Source organism: Amphiura filiformis, chromosome 7 (assembly GCF_039555335.1).
Source record: "Amphiura filiformis chromosome 7, Afil_fr2py, whole genome shotgun sequence".
Lineage (NCBI taxonomy): Eukaryota > Metazoa > Echinodermata > Ophiuroidea > Amphilepidida > Amphiuridae > Amphiura > Amphiura filiformis.
Genome location: NC_092634.1, coordinates 40,617,599 through 40,637,891, shown reverse-complemented (window position 1 = coordinate 40,637,891; position 20,293 = coordinate 40,617,599). Strand labels below are relative to the sequence as shown.

Genomic DNA, 20,293 nt, shown 5'->3' with positions numbered 1-20,293 from the left:
TAATATGCAAAATTTCCTGCTCGCTGTGCTGGCATTATATGATAAAACAATAAGGTTTTAAATTCGGGTTCCCCAAAATCTTAGTGTGTATAAGGGGGGCAAAGATTTTCTGGCATGTCAAAAGGAGGGGTGGGGCAAAGATTTTTTGGCACATCAAAAGGGGGGGCACAGATATTTTGGCACAGCCAGGGAGGGGGCAAGCAATTTTTGGCAGACCACAGAATTACCACCCGAGGGTACACATAATTATTGCACAGCCTAAAGATGTATATGTGGACGAACACGTATGCAAAATTGGAAATTCTATGAGGCCTGCCTTTGGGTGAAAAATCAAATTGGGAAAAATAAGGGGTCTTTGGGTGACAGAATATGTGTTAGAAAAATATGTGGCCTTTGGATGACAGAGATGCTGAAAATGGGAGTCTTAACAGACCTACATTACCATTGGCATAGCTAGGCCCAGGGTTGGCCCGATTTAAATAAATTGATTTAAATCACGATTTAAATCAAATGATTTTTTTTTAAAAATCCCTGTTTTAAATCAACTTTTTCAGTTTTTACCGTTTTGATAAATTTAAGTTACCGTATTTGTCCGAGTATAGTCCCACGTTCGAGTATAGTCCCACCCCCCATTTTCAAAAAATCGTAAAAAAAAAATTAATGATATCAAAATGCATTGAATTTGAATGCATTTTGATATCATTAAATTAGAGTATGACATGAATACAAAATATCAATTTCCATATTAAAAATTTTTTAGGTCAACCATGAATTATCCTAGCATCTAGGTCAAGGTCCAGGGACACTCCAAAACCGAAAAAAAAATTATAATTTTTTTTTTTTTTTTTTGAAATTCGAGTATATCACCCCCAATTGTGAAAAATGTTCACCTAAAAACGGGTGGGACTATACTCGGACCAATACGGTAATTTCTATCTTGAATTGCCTGTTTTACATCATTTGTAATGTTTCGACACCTTTTGGATACAATTAAATACCTCTATGATATCATTTTATCTATTGCTAAAAAATCATTTTCAAGGTGCAGAATTCAACAGGTTTTTTCCCATGATTTTACCAAATTTTTTCTTTGAAATTTTGACATGTTTTGATTTTTTGTAAATACCTGATAGGATTGTGCATATGTCTAGCATTCCACTGGTCTCTTTAGACTTTATCATGGGGTATAGCAGTTCTTGGGATAAAAAAAAATCGATTTATTTGATTTAAATCTTTTTAAATTTAAATTTTTTTTTTTTTTTTAAATAAAAAAATCGCCAACCCTGGCTAGGCCCCCCTCCCCTTAGAAGTCTTACATGTATTAAAATAAGGGGTCTTTGACTGTGATGCTGACATGTATACACATCACCTTCAGGATGTAAGTGCCTCCCAGTTGAGTTAAAAAATAAAAGTAGGAGTTAAAATGACAATGGGTGCATATGTAAAGGAAATAGAATATTTTTTTGCAGGGGTGTGGGTGTGGACTTCCAAAAAGTGGGCCTTTTTCACATGAAAAGCTTGCTTGGACATTGTTTTTTTAAAATAAAAAGTTGACCTAAATCCACCAAAAATTGTCCTTATTGGAATTTATTCTTTAAATATGCATGTTATGTCATTTTTTTTCAAACTTTTGGAAACATACTGATATAAAATTGGATCGATTGAGCCCATATTTATTTTAAAACTCATAGCGAGACCAATAAATATTTGGCGTAAAGCATCCAATTTTATCATTATTATGTGTTGGATCCAATATTTTCACACACTTGAATTCATCAAAACATAATAATGTAAAAATTGACCTTATGAGGGTTGCCCCGTCCTGACTGAAATTATCGTCAAATTCCCGCATTGAATTTCTTAATTTTCCGATTTTTTTTCTAGAATCGTAAAATTCAGATTGTTTAAAATCATTTTTTTAGAAGACGACTGGAAAGCGAGACTACATCAACATGATTGTCTCCCTCCAGTCGAGTTTTACTTGTTTCTTTACTGTAAATGTTACGCTAGCGATCACAAAATGCTGTGTTAGAGGTTGATATCGTGACTAGCCTCTACACAATGCTTCCCGTTCTCCTTACCGTCCCTTCGGCAAGAGTGACAGGCGGAAACAAGACTAATAACGACGAGCTGAGAATACTATCTCGGGTGGATTTTAATTTTTTTTCTGCCAATTTTTTCAACTTCTTTTCCTTTTTTTGCCAAATATGGCAAATACAGCTATATTGCGGGTTAAGGGGGTACTACACCCCTCGAAAAATTTGTGTCTATTTTCGCATTTTTCTCAAAAACTAATAACACCGTGGTAACAAAAGTTATGCATATTATAGGGGCAAGGAGTCCAATTACTACACTGGAATTTCAGTGACCCAAGACAAGTGGTTCGTTATTTATGATCAGAAATTAGGTACCGCTACGATGTACCTCATTTCCTATCATATATACTGAACCGCTTCCTATGCGAAAAAGGCATGGTTGAACTATGGTTAACCATGGTCAACCATGGTTCAACCATGGGTTTTGACCATGGTCAAACCATGGTCAACCATGCTTTTGAAAAATGGCACCACGGCCAGAGACCATGGTCAACCATTAACCTTTTGACCATGGTCTATCTAAAGTGACCATGGTCAACCATGGTTAAAACTTAGCATGTTTGACCATGGTTGAACCATTGTCAACCATAGTTCAACAACCAGGGTTTTGACCATGGTCAACCATGTTTTTGACCATGGTCAACCATGTTTTTGACCATGGTCAACCATGTTTTTGACCATGGTCAACCATGTTTTTGAAAAATGGCACCACGGCCAGAGACCATGGTCAACCATGGTCTATCTAAAGTGACCATGGTCAACCATGGTCAAAAATTTACATGTTTGACCATGGTTAAGAAACAATAGCAATCAAGGAAGAAACAATTGAAAGAAACAATAGCAATCAAGCTTAAACTTTAAATTAGCACCCGATAGAGGGCAGGGCCTGAAGAATGAGGGAAATTATGGGGTAAATATTAAAACAGAATAAACTGCATAATCATATTATTTAGATTTATTCCGTTAAAAATCTTATTTTAACTTATCAAATTACTAGTTTTTATATTCTATGGTGTCAAATATTTATTCACAACGTTGTAAATACGCATTAAATACGATTAATAACAACAGAGGCGCTTTTTCTCATTCACTACCCAGAGTCAACCATGGTCAGGTGAGGTGATGACCATGGCTGACAATGCTCAGCCATGCTAAAGCATGGTCGACCATGGTATACTTAAAAGTGACCATGGTCAACCATGGTCAGGTGAGGTGATGACCATGGCTGACCATGCTCAGCCATGCTAAAGCATGGTTGACCATGGTATACTTGAAGTAACCATGGTCAACCATGGTCAGGTGAGGTGATGACCATGGCTGACCATGCTCACACATGCTAAAGCATGGTTGACCATGGTATACTTGAAGTGACCATGGTCAGGTGAGGTGATGACCATGGCTGACCATGCTCACCCATGCTAAAGCATGATTGACCATGGTATACTTGAAGTGACCATGGTCAACCATGGTCAAGTGAGGTGATGAACATGGCTGACCATGCTCACCCATGATAAAGCATGGTTGACCATGGTATACTTAAAAGTGACCATGGTCAACCATGGTCAAGTGAGGTGAAGACCATGGCTGACCATGCTCGGCCATGCTAAAGCATGGTCGACCATGGTATACCATGGTGACCATGGCAACCATGGTTGACCATGGTCAAGCCACCATGGCTGATCATCGCTGACCATAGTTAACCATGGTCAACCATGTTTTGACCATGGTTGACCATGCTAGCACGGTTGACATTTCGCCTAGGTTGTCTTGAGTCACTGAAATTTCAGTGTAGTCATTGGATTCCTTGCCCCAATAATATACATAACTTTTGTTATCAGTGTGTTATTAGTTTTTGAGAAAAATGCCAAAATAGTCACAAATTTACCACATGGGTGTAGTACCCCCTTAAGATACTGTATAAAAACAATTCAATCGGATGGGTTCTGCATCAGAGCAAAAGCAAATGTACTTTTGCCGATATTCTACAGCAAATTTTTGATGGACAAAATCCATGTGTTAAATAATTCGAAGGATTGAACTTGAAAGTTACAGAATTAGATGTGCGATGCAGTATCAGGGTAGAAGAAGTATGGTCAACAGCCCCTCTGATGTACAAAAAATACCTCAGATTTCTGATTCAGCAGCGGAATTAAAAAAGAAGAAGAAGAAGAAGAAAAAAAGCCTCATTCCGCATTGAATTTTTGAAGTCAAAAGTAATGTGAGACAAAAAATTAATTTTGTTTGGCCTTATAGGAAAACAGTTTTCACTGACATTAAAATTGACAGGTTTGATGATAAAGTGGAGATTTGTTGCCACATATCCTCCTTTGATTATAATGTGGTTATATGCACATGTATACCAACCAGTATTTTGAGGTTTGCAATACATTTTTGTACATAATTTCTTGTTAATGTCTCTTTTTGCATAACAAATGATAAGTGTTCCCACAAATTTTTAAACCTGCATTTGAAATTGCTCTTCATAAGAAAGCAGTTGCACCCATGGGTGACAATCCTGGAGTGGAGGCCGGGGGGAGGGGGACTGGGGAACATGTCCTGATGTCCTCACACTTTTTGACAAAATATTTAGCCGCTTTTTGACAATTGAGATCACAGTAATGCCCTCCTGATCCTCCCAGCCCACTTTTCAAGATGGATTGACATGATGTTGACACCACTGTTGGCTTGCACCACAACTTTAGGGGGTTGTCATTTTCTTTGGAAGAGGGTCATAAAAGTTGGTTCTAAAATAGGGGACCATCCTTTTGAAGAAAATGATAGCTCCTTAGAAGTAGGGTGCATGTTCGCTCCTGAAGAAAGAAAATATTAATCTGAGGACCTTGGTTGACATCACGGTAACAGTAAGTGCCTTATTGCCATGAATGTACATCAGTCATGACTTTGCACCTATTGTAAGAAGGCGTAATGCATACACCTGGTTTGTCAAGTTCGGTAGTTACAAACAATGCAAATCTTGAGCTACCTGTACTCCCATGACTGAACCCTTTTATGTAATTAAGCAGTATTAGGCACCATGACGTACAGAAACTTGTTAATATATGTTGCCAAAAAGGCATCTTATTCTCCCAATTGGGTTACTTTCTTGCCGGCAAAAGTCGCTGGCTGTCTTTGCTTAAAAGTGGGCTTCTTTTGCATTCTTAACTAGTGGCACTCTATGGTAATTCCCTTTAAACCCCAGAAGGGGTGTACATTATTTTGTACAATTTTACTCCCAACAAGTGATACGCATTTATTAACCTGAAAGAGTGAACCAAAAACAGTTCTTAAAATCTCATCAAATTAGGCCAACAAAAAATTGTTGTGTTGCCCTCAACCGTCCGGTCCTAAATCCTGAAAAATCAGGGTTGCAATTTTTTTTTTTTTTTTTTTGAATGATGATTTTTACAGATTTGTTCAAAAAATCAATGTTTTTCACTTAAAATTAATATTATATTGAAAGACTAGTCTTTAATTGATGTCTAACAGGTATCCAGAAGTCAAAATTGACAAATGTCCCTAATTGAAGAAGCATTATTTAATATTTGAGGATTTTTTTAATCTGAAGGTTAAAAAAAAAAAAAAAAAAGAAACCGACCGCCCGACCCAACTTTCCCATTTTTCCACTTGAGGGCAACACAACAATATTTTTTTGGGCCTTATATGGGACTACCAAATGACTGTTTTGTTAACCTTTCCAGAAATTTATTTGAATTGCCCTTTATAAGTACTTTTAATGTCCACACTATTGATTCAGCACTGTAATTTAAGGTCAATCATGCTGTCACCCCCCCCCCTCCATTCAACAAAATATTTTCTGTCTATAAAATACTAGTAAAAGTCACCAATTTATAGGAATTTGGTGCCTTTCTGACTGGAAAGTGGGTGGTTTTGAGTGCCGAACAAACTGTCTGAAAATATTTGGCAACCCTGTGTTCAACAACAAATTAGCCTGCTGTACTAAATGCCATAATACAGACTATATTAGAGCATTTAACCTGTTCAGACATCCATGGACGACATAATATGAATGCCACAATAAATATGGAGTGTTTGGATACTTCAGACTGGAGAGTTGGCCAACTGTCTGTACGTCACTTTTGATGACACTGAAACTTGCTATCACCAGTTCACCACATATCAAAATTTGAAATGGTCATGATTATGATATTATCTACTTAGCAACATGTGAGAGATTGTGTTTCTCTGAATGTGTGCATGTCCGTCATAACAATGAGATCATGATGATGAAGTATATTTTGGTTCTAGTGTGTTTGTGAAATTTGAATGCTGATACCATTCCTACTGATCATGTGGATACTAAAGATGTGGGGGCATTCACGAGGAGGAGTCATCAAGGAGTGTAGGTTTTTTTAAGTGTTTATCTTTTCTCAGAAAACAATACAAACCATTGTGTATCCAGGGGTGATCGAAGCAAGAGCCTTGGAGGCCCATGGACAAGGAGCAGTGTATGGCCCTTTTTTAAAACAGCCCCTGTGTCATGTTTATCAGCCCTTATTTCATTCTTGCTTTTGCGTCCACCCGCTTTATGTATCATGATTATTTGAGCAAGGCATCAGCAAGCATTATTTCTCACATAATTGTATAGGTGACCCCAGAGTGACGTCACAAGACGTTGACCTCCGTTGACAACAAATCCGATTCAGAAGTCAAATTTGTAGTTTTCTGTGGTTTGTCCCTTTTCAAATCGGCCAAAATACTACCATTTCTATAACTTCTCGACATGGGGCCTCCAGCCAACAACAAAAATAAAGACTCTCCTCTACATGTTCATGTGTTCAGCTTCACATAAAATGCAATTTTCGCCAAGTATTTAACCCTTATTTTACCGAAATCGGCCCAAAATATGCTTGATTCGAGGTCAAAACAAAATGTCAACAAACTGAATCAGCCTCTGTTACAAGTCTTCAACTAGTCGCACTGCTCCACGGTCTATTGTGGGTTGAAAAGCGTAAGTGTAGGCACTGTAGCGTCATGTGAAATAAGTACCCGGATGGCCGGGGTCACCTATAGGAATGGAATATGTCCTGCAACAGATGGGCCAAGAGGGACCCTACCCCAGCATGTATAGATAAATAAAATTATAATTAATTCATTGTGACCTGTATATGTTTTCTATCATTCAGTACTAGATACTATTGTAGATAGTCCTTCCAAATTCCATAAATCTGGATCTGGTCTTGTTGCATAAGGCAATAGAAACAAATTAGTTCGGTCTTTCGATCGTCCATCGATGCTTGGTCGATCCTTAATATTTATGAAATCAATTAAGTAAAAGACTAATTTACTATTGTTGATTGTGATAACGTAGTAATTTGTACCTGTAGTGATATTGACCAATATAAATTTAGCATGAATTCTGATTAATTAACTCATAGTTCATTAATAACAAGCATTGAAGCAGCATCGACGGTCGATCCAAAGATCGAACAAACTTGTTTCTGGTGCCTAAGCAGCTGTAGTTTGGTTCACCTCATGTTCAGGATAGTGACATTAATTGCTTTTTTGCGGTTTGCGCCACAAGCACAACAACAAACCGCTTAAATGTACATGTACGCATGTGTGTACACTCAGCACATTTAACTTTACGCGCCCGATTCGACACTGCGGCGAGCGAAATACTCACGTACGTCACTACCGAACTTGAGGTGAACCAAATTATAGCTAGGAAATAAAATGTTAAGAAGTAACAATGTAATTATGTAATTTCCCTTTTCCGGGAATTTTTTATCATGCAAGATGCCATTCAGGGGGCTGATTCAGTGGTGGCACTAGGATTGGGGTGGGGGTATTTTTCTCCCCCCCTCCACACACACTTATAAGGCAAAAACCCAAATTTACACAAATCTACACTTACATTGTACTGTGGCAGTTTTCAATTTTGTGCGAAAATTGTTGATTTTCCCCCCTGAAATTCACTTTTCACCCCAATTCCTGGTGCTGCCAATGGGCTGATTTGACATAATATTTCATTCTTTGTGTCCCAATTTCCCATTCTTGAGTCTCTGATCCACCTTCCCCCCACTGGTTTAATATGCCCCTCACCACCAGGTCATGACCAAAGCAAAGGTCATGTCACATTGCTGCTCTAGTCCATTTGGCTTCCTCAGGAGTAATGTCAGTGCTTGTCAGTTCCAGTTCCTTTTAAGGGGGCCAGCGATCCAGTCACGTCCCCTACGCACTGAACAAGTGTACTACCTTCGATCACGCATGTAACACGCCAGTTCTTTGATTCAACGCACACTATGCGCACTGGAACACGCACTGACGTCACTCAAATAGGAAGCCAAATGTGTACAGACCATGAGAGTCCCACATGGTTCACACATACACAGACCTCTTGTTGCCACTAAACATACACATAATAAAACAAGCACCGTTATTTGCCATTGAGATAAACCATCTGTATGGATCGACAACTGCTTACGTAAATCGGTCATGTACATGAACTGACTACGTGGTGTACCTTTGTATGCATAGCCTTCATCAACTGGGTTTCATTTTCATGTTTGTTTATTATGTAAGGTGTAATAAGTCGAGTACATTTTATAAGAACCTGTATCAGTTGTAAATAAGGTATCATTTTGTACGTCGAGGGGTACTTGATGGGTGTACTTATGGGCCACACCTGTAGATTGTAGTATTTAATGGAATATATTTTGATCTAAAAATGGAAGTTGTGCCAAGTGCTACTGCAGCACCCAATACTGGTATGTACTCTTTAAAACCTGTAGCAATTATTTTGAAGTTAAACATTTACAATTACATTAATAAAAAATATGTTTTTTTTTTCACATAATTTAGTTTTCACTATGTGCCTTTATAATTATAAGCCGAACAAATGAGGTATAACTAATATAACATAATAAAAGAAAATAGCTATTTCAATTCCTGTACATCATGTTTGTATCCTCATTGTATACCAATCAGATATAGTTGATGGCTAAATTCATATTATGAGATATGATGAGACATTTAATTTCAGTCAGTGCACAAGTTCAACTAATATTTTGATTTTATCAATTAAATCTTCTGTGCCGTGATTTAGGTTTTTTTTTAAAGTGTGTTCTCCTCAACAAATGTTACTAAAGTTTTGGGACATACACACATTTATTGCAGATGTTGGGGTGCGCGATATGTGATTCTCATGAATGAACATTTTCATCAGAATTCACCAAAGTATACCCATGGTATACCAGATATTGATACATAATGTATACTAAATTGATTTTAATGTCAAAGCAAGATCACTGTCTATTGTTCAATCATAGCATGGAGGTAGAAAATAATTGCTAATAATGAGATGAGTGACACCTCTTGATTGGGCCAGTTCAGATATTTAAAAGGAAGTCGGGTATTTAATTATCAATTAACATAATTGTTATCTGCTTCCTGATTTCCTGATAGGGCTGGATCAATCATAGTGATTTCAGGTAGTGGTTGGTGAAGATAAATAAAAATCTCAAAAATGGCCATTATGTGACAAGTGCATGTATTAAGTTTACCAGTGCTATAATGGAGGGCTGATTTTTTTGGACAGATATGTAAGAGAACTCTTCTTTAACATCAGCAGATTTCACTTGAAGTGCGATTCCACGATTCAGACAGATTGCTTTTGAATTCATAATATGAAAGGTAATTTTTATTACTGTTGGTGTTTTGGTTGATTTTTTCTGTGTAACATAGTATACAGGCATGAGAATTTTCAGGCTTAAGCCTGAATTCAGGCTTTTTTTGTGTCCAAATTTCCACAGTTTTCTTTTAATTTCAGCCTATTTTGGGCCTTTTTAATCCAATTTCACATGCTTTTTCATGCTTTTTCAAACTTTTCAGGTTTTTTCATGGATGATCATTTTCATGCCTGAGTATATACTATGTAAAAAGATGCACTTGGCTCTCATTTTTAAAAAGAAAGTCTTATAAGTATGAGCCCCGGTATGAGCCTGTGTCAAGATGAAATTTCAGTGTTCAATAAATGGTCTTCAGATTTGAAGTCTTAATGTCACATCAGGCACTATCAGATGCAATAGTAATAGTGATTTACAGCAAAAAAAACTTCACCAGTACTATATTTCAAAATGATTGTTTTGAATATCAGATGGGCAAATCACAGTGAAATACTGATTTATTTTTTTTAATTTAAGGGGTACTACACCCCTGCCCAATTTTGTGCCTATTTTTGCATTTTTCTCAAAAATTATAGTGCATTTGGGACAAGTATAATGTGTATATTATAGGGGCAAGGACTAAAGCTACTGCACTAGAAATTTTATTTCAGCACAGATAACAGTTGTGGAGTTACAGTCAAAAATGAGGAAAACCAATATTTGATCAATAAATCAATAACTACTTGCCTTGAGTTGCTGAATTTTCAGTACAGTAGTTGTAGTCCTTGCCCTATAATATACATTATCTTACATGTCACCAATGTGCTATAATTTTTGAGAAAATGCAAAAATAAGCACAGAATTGGCCAGGGGTGTAGTACCCCCTTAATATAACCTTCTGTACAAGTTTACAACGTAATGGCCCAGTGGTTTGTACCACACCCAGTAACATCCAAACAAATGGACATTTATGCTTTGTCATATATTAGCCATGCCCTTCTGAATGACCATTGACCAGTCATTACTTGACCATACTCAAAATGTTATGTAAATTGACTTAAACCAACAATTTGAATTCATTATGCTTTTATTAAGGAGCAGTGCCAATGAATCCAAGTGTAGAGCTGTTACCTGATTGAATGATGGCTAACACGTCTCATGTGTGTGAGCTTATGTGTATCATTTAATCGGAGGCATGTGCATATCGCTATTCTTCTTACATCTATATACGTCCCAGCCAAGCCCGTAACCAGGATTTATTGGGGGGCTGATTTTGAAAAAGTGGACCTTTTTTCAAAATTTGGACCTTTTTGGAAGGTGGATTTTGAAAAAGTGGACTTTGTTTCCAAATTTGGCACTTTTTTTGACCAAAAGGCATAAAAACCCCACGGTATTTTTTCACTTGCTACGCCGCAAATGGGACTTTTTGGGTTAAAGGGACTTTTGGTCCTTTGGCGATTGGGGGGGGTGTATGCCCCTGGTTATGGACCTCGTCCCAGCTGTGTTATAAATCTCTGCTGAATAAATAGATGTAGGCCTACGTGCAATACAATCAGTAAGCTATAAACATGCATTGTAGGTGCTGGAATGAAATAGCAATTTTCTTTGTTTTGCTCGAAATTAAAAGGGGACATGTGATCAGTGAAAACTAATTGGAATCTATTCTTTGATTTAAACAGGTGGCCATCAGTTGGTCATCACCGGATATGGAGTTCAAACTCCACGCAAAGATATCAAATGATTCTTGTCAGAAATGTTGATTTTGTGCTAAGTCCGCATTGATAGTAACAATTAATGATTATATTCTGATTTATTGCATGATATTTTGTGTTATATGACAATAAAGCCATTGCATGATATTTTATGTATAGTTTTAATGTGACAATAAGGCAAATGTCATTGTTCAGAAAAATCAAATTCCAATTTATTGAGCATGAATTCTTGTGCATGAAAATAAAGTTGAAAGGGAATTACCCGGGGAATTACTGTAAAAAAAATGCACTGAGCCAGTTTTGAACTATACTTCACTTGTTTTTAAATTTGCGATAGACCTAGAACATCATCCACATTATGTTTTTTCATCGTAGCTGTATGAGTGTGAAAATCGTGAAAATTAATGTTCCTCGCAAAAATGACATGCCATTGGCATAATTAGTTATTAATCATTTAAAATTTACAATGGCAACCCATGGGTGGTAGGCCTATTACCTGTTCATGGAATCCATTGTAGCATATTGTAAAAGGTGGCGTTGTTAAAAAGCACACAGATCACCTTAAAATTAGGTCATTGTAAAAAGTTGCAATTACGGTAAATTGGCAAAAGTTTGTTGGTTGGTAAGTAACCGTGAATTACAACATGTAGTCTCCACAGGATAGATTTTGTCCGATTGCAGTTACTCACAAATTTTCATGCATGCGACGGAGGTTACAACTCACTGTACTGACCTAAATAGAGCAATTAAACAAATATTAAAGGTTATGCAGTGCTTACAAATAATATGCAATATCTAAACAAGGTAAAATTGTGTTCATTCATATACCTTCAGTGAAGCATGTAGCATGGTTCCACACCAGATTTGTGCTGAATGCATAGTGCCGGTGCAAGGTTAGTTTAAAAGTCTATAAATTGTTGTAAACTTGTACTTTATTTGATAATTATATAAGAATCTATTTTGAGTTTAACAGTTCTAATGCATTAAGTCTTCTAAAATAGAAATTAAAATTTACACTTCTGTTCAAGAAATAGATTTTTGTATGAAAGGGAAAAAAAGTTTTGTTTTTGATGGGCTTGTTGATTCTAAGTGTTGAATCCACCTGTATTCTGAGCATACATGTAGACCTGGTTATATTTTTATTTTTACATTAATATGCAGATTGAAGTGTGCAAATTTGTATGCAGGCCCGTAGCCAGGATTTTTGTGGGGGGGTGCTGATTTTGAAAAAGGACTTTTTTCCAAAGGGCGGGGTGGCAATTTTGTGAAAAGTGGTTCTTTAAAAATCCCAAAAATCTCGCAAATTCTTAAATTTTTGAACTTTTTGTATACTTTTGCAAATTAGGGGGGTATGTCGCAGCCCCACACACCCCTGGCTACGGGCCTGTTTGTATACGTGTGTTGGGTGGTGTGTGTGTGGTTTTTTTGGAGGGGTGTGTTTGTAAACACTTTCAAACGAGGACACACACATGAAAATTTGTGTCTGTGTAGATGCATTAACTGCAGACACAGTGGATTGTGTTTTTAGATCCAAAGCAGCATATTAAGTACACACAAATAATTATGACTGCAGTTGGAGGTGTAGTCTGCACTGGGATAGCTGAAACTTTAAGACTCCATGCCAATGGAACTTGAAGACTCAGTTGTATCCGCAGTTAGTAAAAACTAGTAGGGTGGATCGATCGAGATTGATGTCCATAGCTGGCAGTAGGGGTGGGCGCTTGTACATCTTTGGCAGCAACCATGGGCACACATGTGAAATATATCAAATTCCAACTTAGGGACATTTACTGTGTGCACATGTTGTCTTTGAAGTGCTACAAAATAACCAGAATAAATGCACTTACAAAGCAAGTGCTCTTTATTTATGTCAATTTATTTATGTCAATTCAAGCATTGAACTTTTGGGAATAACAAAAGTCAGGAGGGGATTAATACTACTTATTGATAATCCTCCTTTTAAAAATTATAAATTAACTGGGTGTCTGTATTTGGAGATCCAAATCAAAATGTAGTAGATTTTTCATAATGTCCTACATAAAGTTAATTTTATTAACCGAATCGTAACTGTCACATGTACTTTTAATGACCAATTTTATTTTCTGAAAGTTTGTTGAAATAAACAATTTTAATCACAACTTGCATTTCGCCCTTCAAGAAATCGAACTGGCTAAACATACCAATTACAGCAGCATGAAATCACGCCATGTGCGAATGCGGTAGTTACGCGCGAGTGAAATGTTCCGGAGCAAAGGATGCATGCACACAGAAGTCATTGTACCTTGTAATTCCTCGCTACGTCACACATACTTGCACTTAAAGTCATTGGTGGATATCAGTAACCTCATGCATGTTTGTGTGCATGTCATCTAACAAGCAATTTGTTTGGTACGCACATGATATATGGTGTGATACGCAGAGTTTATGAATCTTACTTCTGTTTTAAAAAGTAATATTGGTTTGGTACCACGTCCAAAATGAACATGTTGAAAACGCAAAAAGCTCATTTCAGAAATCTGATTTATTATTACCATTTTATATTTGTAAAAGACCTGTTAATAATTACAATGTATATTCAGGTCTGCCAGCATGGGTATTGTGAGAACCTGGTCATACAGAGGTAGCTATGTTCATGCATGATCTGTTATTACATTTGCACAATGTAACTGTACAGGTAGTCAAATCCTATCTATTCACATTTATCACTTTAGTGTGTTAATACCTGCTAAACAAAGAAGATATCTTGCCATATATATCTTACCCATAATGCATTTCTCCCATTTTAACTTCTTGTTCCTGTTTAACAGAGCACATCCAGATTTTGCAAAATTTGTTTGTTTCTTGACTATCAGTATCAACCCATGTATAACTAGTCTATTTTCAAAAGAAAAACAAAATGTAACAAACACTGGTACAAAGTACTCACTAAATGTGAAAGAGTGAAAAATCACTCAAAAAGAGTGAAATCTCACTCTTTCAAAGAGCCATCTGAGTGACAACTCTTTTAGAGTGAAGCTCACTCTCAAGAAAGAGTGAACAAATTCACTCCAGAAAAGAGTGAATCAGAAAAGAGCATTTATTTATTCATTTAGGCCTATTTTATATACAAGAATATCACAGCAGTTCATAACAGCTACTATGTGCTTTAAATTGTTGTGAGGCTAGGCCCCAGGTTAGGGTAGGGCCCGGTCTAGGAATATTGAACTGGTCTAAAGCTTAAGCACATACACAATGTGTCGAACTTCTGATGGGATGAATGATGAAAAACTATGGATTTAGTGAAGCTAATAGTCAAACTGATCAATGGTGAGTACACTTAGGTGTAGGACATAACACTTGGCAAATACCATGTTTACGGTCACAGTCTGGAGAAGCGTGATGCGGCGTAACCTATACATAAGCTTACATGTAAACCGGCACTGGGCCGGTAACAAACTGCTCACATATGACTTAAGCTTACTGCCGCCGTTGTCTCCAGACCAAGTGTATACTTGCTACGAGTTATGACCTACACATAAATGTAATCACTATTGAGTATGCTGTCTATTTCTTCATCAAATCCGCTTTTTTTCGCCATTCATTCACACACTGTTCGCCATTTTGTTACTCAAGTTCAACAAACATGGGCTGATTTTCGGCGCTTCTGATTGGCTGACAGTTCACTCCAAGAAAGAGTGAGATTTTGCGCCACTTTTGAGCGAGTGAAGCTCACTCGAAATCGCGAGTGAAATTATGTGTACTGTTTTCACTCTTTTAGAGCTAAAACCCACTCTTTTAGAGCTAACTTAAATTCACTCTGAAATTCAGAGTGGGTTTTCACTCTTTTACATTTAGAGAGTAATGGGAGTGTCATTTGCCCCCGGGTCATTTGTTGAAGACCTAGATGAAATGAGGTGATGTATCATGTTGCAAAGGATTCTGGGAAGGGTATGATATCTTATCTGCCTCGTAAGTTTATTTGTTGGGCCCCTACTGGAATGTGGTGAATTTATTATTTCATTAGAAATAATATTATGACTTCAATTATTGTTCCTCAGTGTCCTCACAGATATTGGAACACATGTCTGTGGTGTCCTTTTCTGCAAAGAGACATTCACTTCAAAAGTGGTGCCACTGGTAGCTGTGCACTGGCTGTATAGTGCATGTAGGCCTATAGTTTAAGCTTGCCTGTTGTTTTGTGATCATTACTCATGTGAATCTCAACGGGTGGACACGCTGAATTTGATATTCTTTTTTTACTTTTCAAACATGATTTAAGTATCTCTAGGAATTAAATCAAATATTTGTGTATATATGAACCATCAAAAATATGTGGGGTAAGTTAATTTTCTATGGAATGATCATGTGAACAACAATAGGCACCCACAACAAGTCAATGATACATTGTATAGATGTCAGTTTTGTGGTAGCAGAGTATTATACTCTGCTACCACACCACAAAACTGACATCCATATTAATAGGTGCATAAATGTAATGGGTGTTGAAAAATGGGAAATTTTGGTTTGTTTCATGGTCAATTTATACTGCTCCAAGAACAGTCAGGAGCTGTTTTCTACTTTATCTGAAAACGCCAAAATATTCAGATACACAATCCAATGGTTAGAGTGGTCATACAATATAAAGCTGATGCATACAGCAATTTATGTCAACCTCGATCCATTTGGGCTAAAAGAAACAGCCAACTTAACATGCATACAGCAATTTTTTTTAATTGAAACTGATAATCTGGTTCAGTCGGCCCGTTGAATGGTAGTTTTTTTCATCATCTAATGTAACTTTTTTCTTGTGATTGATTTCAGGTGCTAAGATGCTGCGTGGCCTTCACCAGAAGGAAGTAATAGTTGGTTTCCTGCTTGGAGTACTTCTTCTCTGCCTAGTAACCCTTATTTCAGCACCACATAGAGATATTGTGTCAAGTAAGTATAGCCTACCGTAAACACTCGATAGTTAGTTCACTCTTTTAGAGTGGTTTTCACTCTATTTTGAGTGGTTTAAAGTTAAAAAACACATTTCACTCTTTTTTGAGTGGTCTTATAGGTGAATAAATAAAATAAATAAATGTTGGTATTTTATACAGCGCCTTTCACATGTGAACATGTACCAAAGCGCTTTACATTTATTCCGCCGTCGTTAGAATATGTCACTTTGACCCATTTACCCTAAATTAAAGTTGAGGATTATTTCAGATGAACTAACACCGCGATAAAATCGGCCATTTTTGTGGATTTACTTCGAGTTTGGAGTGAAAATTGGATGTACACTCACTACAGTATGCTGCACATGTACGAAAATACACAAGAACAGCTGTTTAGCGATATCACAGTGCCGTTGCTTATCGTAATAAAGATACGCATGAAAAAGTCAAATAATTCAATTCGACGGACTGTTTAGACCAGGAAAAGTCGCACTTCAACCACGACAAAGTCGAATTGAATTCGACTTAATGAACCTCGGGAGCATTGTTGAACAACGACTTTTGAACTCGACTTCGGTCGTACTTGAACAACGACTGTACCTGTTAATTAGACCTGAGTTCGACTGAACTCTACTTTAAAAAAGTCGTTGTTGAAGTACGACTTTTCCCTAGTCTAACCTGGGTCAAAGATTCACCTTTGCGATTATTTGTTTGGTTGTTAGAGTGCATCTGAAAATGCATAGGGTCAAGATTCACCCTACATGTATGGTTTTGTCTGGACAGCAAAGTAAAGATTAGACAGATAATTTGTATTATAAATGATTGAATCAATTGAAGATATGTCTGGATAAGAACTTTTCATGATGTGTTGGTCTGCCAAATTGTCCATTTGGCAGACATATATTTTCAAATAATTATTGTGCTTGGCTTTTGAGCATTGGAATTTGGTGGTTGAATGAGTTTGGGTGAATAGACCAGTCGTCATGCATAACTTTTGTTGTGGTGAATCTGTTTTGTAGTCAGTACCATGAAAATATTAGTAAAATATAATTCTATTCATTGATTTGACATCTATTATTGCTGGTAATCTATTAATATTGTTGATGTAAATCAGGCATATTCCTTTAAAACTTTAAGCATGGGTGATATGGTAATTCAGAAAACTTAATTGTTGCTTCAGGAATCACCTACAAAGCTGCGATGTGTTAAAGCTCAAAAAGGTTCCTTGTTGTTTGTGTCTGTGTTTGTTTATTTTGTTTGGTTGGTTGATATTGTTTGCGGAGCATGCAATTGTTTTGTCAAGTTTGCCCTGAACTTTAAAGGCATAATATTTGATTTTGGTTAAATTTTAAATTTGTTAATTTTTGCCAAAAATTATGAAATAATATATTAGTAGTAGTTTTAACAACTATCGTTTTCTGGACATTTTAAGGCAAAGAAAGCAAAGCCACTTGTAATATTTAAATCATGGGGTTCACTGCTATTCAATTTTTATGGGCGTTTTTATTTTACATGTAAAGTCTATGGGGGTGATGATTAGAAATGGACAGCAATATTGAAAAACCCTCATTTTGGGCTATTTTAGTCACTAAAATGACCATAGAAAAGAATAGCACTTAGTTCGGCTGTAAAATTCACACACAATGCTACCTTAGTGAGTACAAACATAATTAAATACATTTCATTCGGGGGCTATAGCAACAACAAAAAATTCCTATACCTTAAAGCCTTAATAATAATATACGATCTTATAATATGAAATTGGTTAATTTTTTTCAAACCTGATTTTGTTTGCATATTTGTAATGTTTACACATGTCCCAACTTGCACCTAAATGGAATCAGCCAAATTTGTTGTCTTTGTAGGTCAACAGAGCAAAGTTCGACATATTATCATAATTTTAAAAGTTATGATAATATGTCCTCCATCCCATAGAACTGCATGTTAAATGGTCAAAATAACTAGTGGGGTTTCTTTCACATTACCTCGTTATTTCAACTTAAAACGGACAGCAACCCTTCCCGGCAGTTATTACTAATATTATATTTCAACATTTTGAATAAAGAATAACAAAATTAAAATTTGACGGAAATCGTACATTAAGTCTTTAATGGTTATGGAACAAAGGTGGAGGGCCCTGTTGCACATAAATGACTTTAAATATATACATGTACATTATGCCACGTAAAATTAAAATTTTGTTTCACATCCCCACCATGAGAAGTGGATCTAATGTAACACCAAGATACTTGAATTCATTTGTATGATCAAGCATGTCATATTGTTGAACTTGGTAAGAATGTGAGATGTACCAAATACTATATTATTTAGTTTTATTGTTAATGTTGAGAGATAACTCATTTTTATAAAACCAACTAGCAATATTCTTGACATAAATAAATAAAGAAATGTTATAAACACAATTAAATACCAGTATATTTAAAAAAACCAATTTGATATATTCAACGGTTATACATATATCTGAACATTATATTTACGTCAAATTTCAAATAACAACTGAGCTACAGCACCCTTGGTGCTCTTGTTTAATAAAGTCATTATTTAAAAATGTTTGTGTTGTCCTGTAAACACAACCAAACTAATTTGGCTGACATTGCATGCATGCATAAACATTACAAATATGGCAAAAAAATAGGTTTGAAAAAACAAAACAAATTTAATTTAGCTTTAAACAGGAAGCCCCGCTTGCCCAGTTCTCCACAGAAGAACTGACAATACACCTGTTACCTTGATGACAGACATAACAGAATTTACATGGATAAATTTTAACCTTGACTAATTCCCCAAGGAACTTGAACCAAAAGTGGGGCTTTCACTTTAAGGTGGTACTACACCCCTGATAAATTTTGTGACTAATTTTGCATTTTTCTAAAAAAATAATACAAAAGTTATGTATATTATATGGGGCAAAGAATCCAATTACTTCACTGAAATTTCAGTGATTCAAGACAAGTGGTTCATTATATATATATGTAAAAGAAATGAGGTACATTATAGCGCTACCTCTTTTCTTATCATAAATAACGTACCGCTTGTCTTGAGTTACTGAAATTCCAGTGTAGTAATTGGATTCCTTGACCCTCATAATATACATAACTTTGTGTAGTTATTTTTTGAGAAAAATGCAAAATCAGTCACAAAATTTATTGGCGGGTGTAGTACCACCTTAAGATCACATAACAATTTCCATACTGACATTTCATCAATATTCTACCCAAACTCGGGGATGGTGTGAGAATTATATAGAACATGGGAGATTGAAGTGAGAAAAGGAGGCAAGGTAAAGTCAGGGCCGTGGGAAATGAATCAGTCCAAATACCAAACTTTGGCCAAGAAACTTGTTTTTGCATCCATTCAACCAAAATGTGTGGTTTCAAGTAAACAATAATATAGCATACAATGCAACATGCATTGTATGATGAGTGTAACAGTGAAACACATTTTACAGTCAGTTTTATTGTTGGTAGGCCTTTACTTGGCCAAAATGTCTCAATTTAGGCCAACAAAATTGTTATATTGCCCTGAAGTGGGGAAAATGGAAAAGTTGGGTCGGTCAGTTCATTATCTTCTTTTTTTTTTAAACCTTCAGTTTTTAAAAATCCCCATTAAATATTAAATAATGCTTCTTCCATTAGGAACATTTGTAAGTTTTGAGTACTGGATACTTGTTAATCATTTTAAGACTAGTCTTTCAATAATAATTAATATATTAATTTGAAGTGAAAAACATTGATTTTGTGAACATCTGTAAAAATCGTCATTAAAAAAACAATTTTTATCGCAAACTTACAATCAAGGCACACAAAATATTGCATTATATTGATTTAAATTTTTTAAATACCATGACTATGCATGCAAGTTTCCCAATACAGTTTTAAAAACTGAAAATTTTTGGAAACTAACATGCTAATTGTTCAATTTTG

At 36.0% G+C, this 20,293-nt stretch overlaps 1 protein-coding gene across 3 annotated transcripts in view; it reads left to right on the top strand.

The window, feature by feature from the left end:
* The window catches only part of LOC140157161 (uncharacterized), a 45,646-nt gene that overhangs the window by 5,179 nt on the left and 20,174 nt on the right, over nucleotides 1-20,293 (top strand). The window contains exons 1-2 of one of the 3 annotated variants that reach the window (XM_072180252.1): nucleotides 9,613-9,749; nucleotides 16,234-16,350. In XM_072180252.1, coding sequence (XP_072036353.1) covers nucleotides 9,743-9,749; nucleotides 16,234-16,350 — 124 coding nt within the window. In that variant the 5' untranslated portion in view covers nucleotides 9,613-9,742. Of the gene's footprint in view, nucleotides 1-9,612; nucleotides 9,750-12,262; nucleotides 12,327-16,233; nucleotides 16,351-20,293 lie in introns of those variants that run through there. The other 2 variants (XM_072180251.1, XM_072180253.1) reach the window with 2 other exon arrangements.